The sequence below is a fragment of the Acyrthosiphon pisum genome, unplaced genomic scaffold (assembly GCF_005508785.2).
Source record: "Acyrthosiphon pisum isolate AL4f unplaced genomic scaffold, pea_aphid_22Mar2018_4r6ur Scaffold_14726;HRSCAF=15376, whole genome shotgun sequence".
In the NCBI taxonomy this organism is placed as follows: Eukaryota; Metazoa; Arthropoda; class Insecta; order Hemiptera; family Aphididae; genus Acyrthosiphon; species Acyrthosiphon pisum.
The window spans coordinates 1-2699 of NW_021763465.1; the positions used below are offsets into that span (position 1 = coordinate 1).

Sequence of the window (2699 nt, forward strand, 5' to 3'; positions counted from 1 at the left end):
TCTCATGATGATTTTCTTGATAATATAAATGTTAACGACACTGTTGAACAAGAACTTCAAGGTAATTTATTTGTTTTACATAATTATTTCTTACTCAACAAACAATATATTTCACCTAAAAGTTTATATATTAATTATTTATTAGATTTGGAACCAAAACGTCCGTCTGATGTTCCTCAATTTGTACCTACTGCACGCAAGAAAAAAGATAAACCGTGTATACAAAATTTGATTTGGAAAAAACGTGGAAAGTTTGTACCAAAAATCCATGATTTTGATCCTTCTAAGGTAATATAACTATTTATGCATACAATTTTGTACTACCTATTAATTTTACTCTTAGAGTGGTGTAAACAAAGAAGAATTTGGACTATCAGATCAGTCAAGCATTTTAGATTTTTTTGAGGCATTTGTTACCCCAAGCTTATTGGGGAAGGTTGCATTTGAGACAAATCGCTACTGCCAGCAATTTGACAACGTTACACCTGGTTCTAGGTAAATATTTAAAAAATATGACTGCTTATATAATATTATACAGACAAAATTGTTCTAAGGATGTTATTGAGTTATTATAAACAAAAATTGCAAATACATTACAAATTTTTTTTTGGACTATAAATTAGAATTTTTACATTTTATTTTGACACACTTATATTATGCAAATGTAACAAATTATGTGTAGAAAGAGATATTATACTTTTACAAAATATGACCTAGAGAGATAAAATATATTCTTTATTATAATAAGTTACACCTACATTTTACAAGTTATTATAAATTTATTTTATTTTTTTAGAGTCAATCAATGGGTAGATGTAGATTGTGAAGAGATGTTTGTGTTCTTAGCAATAACAATGCTTATGGCCAGGAACAAAAAATTAGAAATACAAGACTACTGGTCCATGGATCCTTTATCTCATCAACCAATATTTGGCAAATACATGAGTCGCAACAGATACCAAATTATATTGCGAATGCTTCATTTTAGCCAGAATGAAGATCAAGTACCAGGGGACAGACTTGCAAAAGTGCGTATGCCTTTGAAAGAAATAACCAAAAATTTCAAAGAAGCAATGATTCCTTTTGAAAATTTGGCTATTGATGAAAGTTTAGTGCTTTGGAAAGGAAGATTATCGTTTAAACAATTTATTAAAACCAAACGTCACCGTTTCGGCATTAAAATATTTGTGTTGTGTGATGTAGAAACTGACTTTATACTTGACATCATTATATATACTGGGAGTACCACTGAGTATAAAAAAACTGACCCTAGCCTTGGAATTTCTGGTGCTGTTGTGAACACACTAATCAAACCATACTTGAATAGAGGCCATAAATTATTCATAGACAATTGGTATTCATCACCATCTTTGGCCAACTATCTTCATAAGAGAAAAACCAATGTCACAGGGACAGTTCGAAAAAATCGAAAAGGTATGCCGACCCTAATAGCCAAATTAAAAGTTGGACAAACTGAAAGCCAACATACAAAGACTATGTTAGTAGTAAAATGGAAAGATCGTAGGGATGTATTTATGCTCACTACTCAGTTTGAAGACAAAATGGTACATATTGGAAAAAATGATCATCAAGGTAATGCAATTTTGAAGCCGGTAGCAGTAATGCATTACAATGAAAGTATGGGGCCAATCGACAAAACAGACATGCTCTTGAGTTCAGTTGAATGTGTGAGAAGAACAATCAAGTGGTATAAAAAATTATTTTTTCACTTGATTGATCTTTCACTTTTGAACGCATACTCAGCTTACAAAACGTGTACTGGACTAAAAACTAGCCTTGCAGACTTCCAGTACCAGTTGATACGTGAAATATTCACTAAGTATGCCACAATAAAGCAAAATATATGTCGCCGTTCAAACACGTCATGTTTACCAGAGCGTTTACAAGGACGACACTTCCCTTCGATAGTACCACCTACATCAAAAAAATTAAAACCACAAAGACGATGTTTAGTATGCCAGAACAAATTCAATAAAAGAAAAGACACAACATACATGTGTGTAAAGTGTGATGTAGGGTTGTGTCCAGTCCCGTGTTTTGAAATTTACCACACACAGGAAAAATATTTTTGACTAAATTATAATTTTTTTTTTTACTATTTTCATAATTATAAATATAATATAAAAGCATAATATATTTATACTATACAAAAGTGTATAACATAACAGAATAAATATTAATTGTTTGAATATGGTGTTTTATGTTGATTTCATTTCTAATAGCCGGTAATTACTGCATTTTTGGGAAACCATGGCATACATTTCTTGAAATTTGAATTACTAAGTAAATAATGATTTTTGAGTTTTTTTAACTTTATAGATTTGTTTGTTACATCTTTCAAAATATTAAAAGTAAGAAAAAAAAATAAGAAAACAGTCAAATTTATGTGAAAGGGACATGTTACAGAGTACAAATCGTCTGGTAGTGAAAGGGTTAACATGCTTATTACCTCTCTATTCTTTCTTCGCTCATATTCTCCCGTGTTTTGATTTCTTCTGGGGCCAAAAATCTGTCGTAACACCTTTCTTTCAAATCTTGCCAGATTTCACACGCATATATCGCTATCGGACGTATCATTACTTTGTATAAAGTTAGTTTAGATCTGATTGAAACTAATTTAGATTTTAATATTGTCTTTAATCCGAAGAAGCACTTGTTAGCTAAACTTATTCTGTTTT

At 30.7% G+C, this 2699-nt stretch overlaps 1 protein-coding gene across 1 annotated transcript; it reads left to right on the top strand.

The window, feature by feature from the left end:
* Positions 1 to 13: 13 nt before the first annotated feature.
* LOC103311695 (piggyBac transposable element-derived protein 4-like) lies at positions 14 to 2142 on the top strand. Its single transcript, XM_029491900.1, has 3 exons — positions 14 to 288; positions 344 to 495; positions 797 to 2142. Exon 3 carries the CDS (start codon positions 831 to 833, stop codon positions 2091 to 2093), a length of 1263 nt encoding a protein of 420 aa, XP_029347760.1. The 5' UTR covers positions 14 to 288; positions 344 to 495; positions 797 to 830; the 3' UTR covers positions 2094 to 2142.
* The last annotated feature ends 557 nt before the right edge of the window (positions 2143 to 2699 follow it).

Coding starts and splice junctions, on each gene's coding strand:
- LOC103311695 (XM_029491900.1), top strand. CDS start 831: ATGTTTGTGTTCTTAGCAATAACAATGCTTATGGCCAGGAACAAAAAA.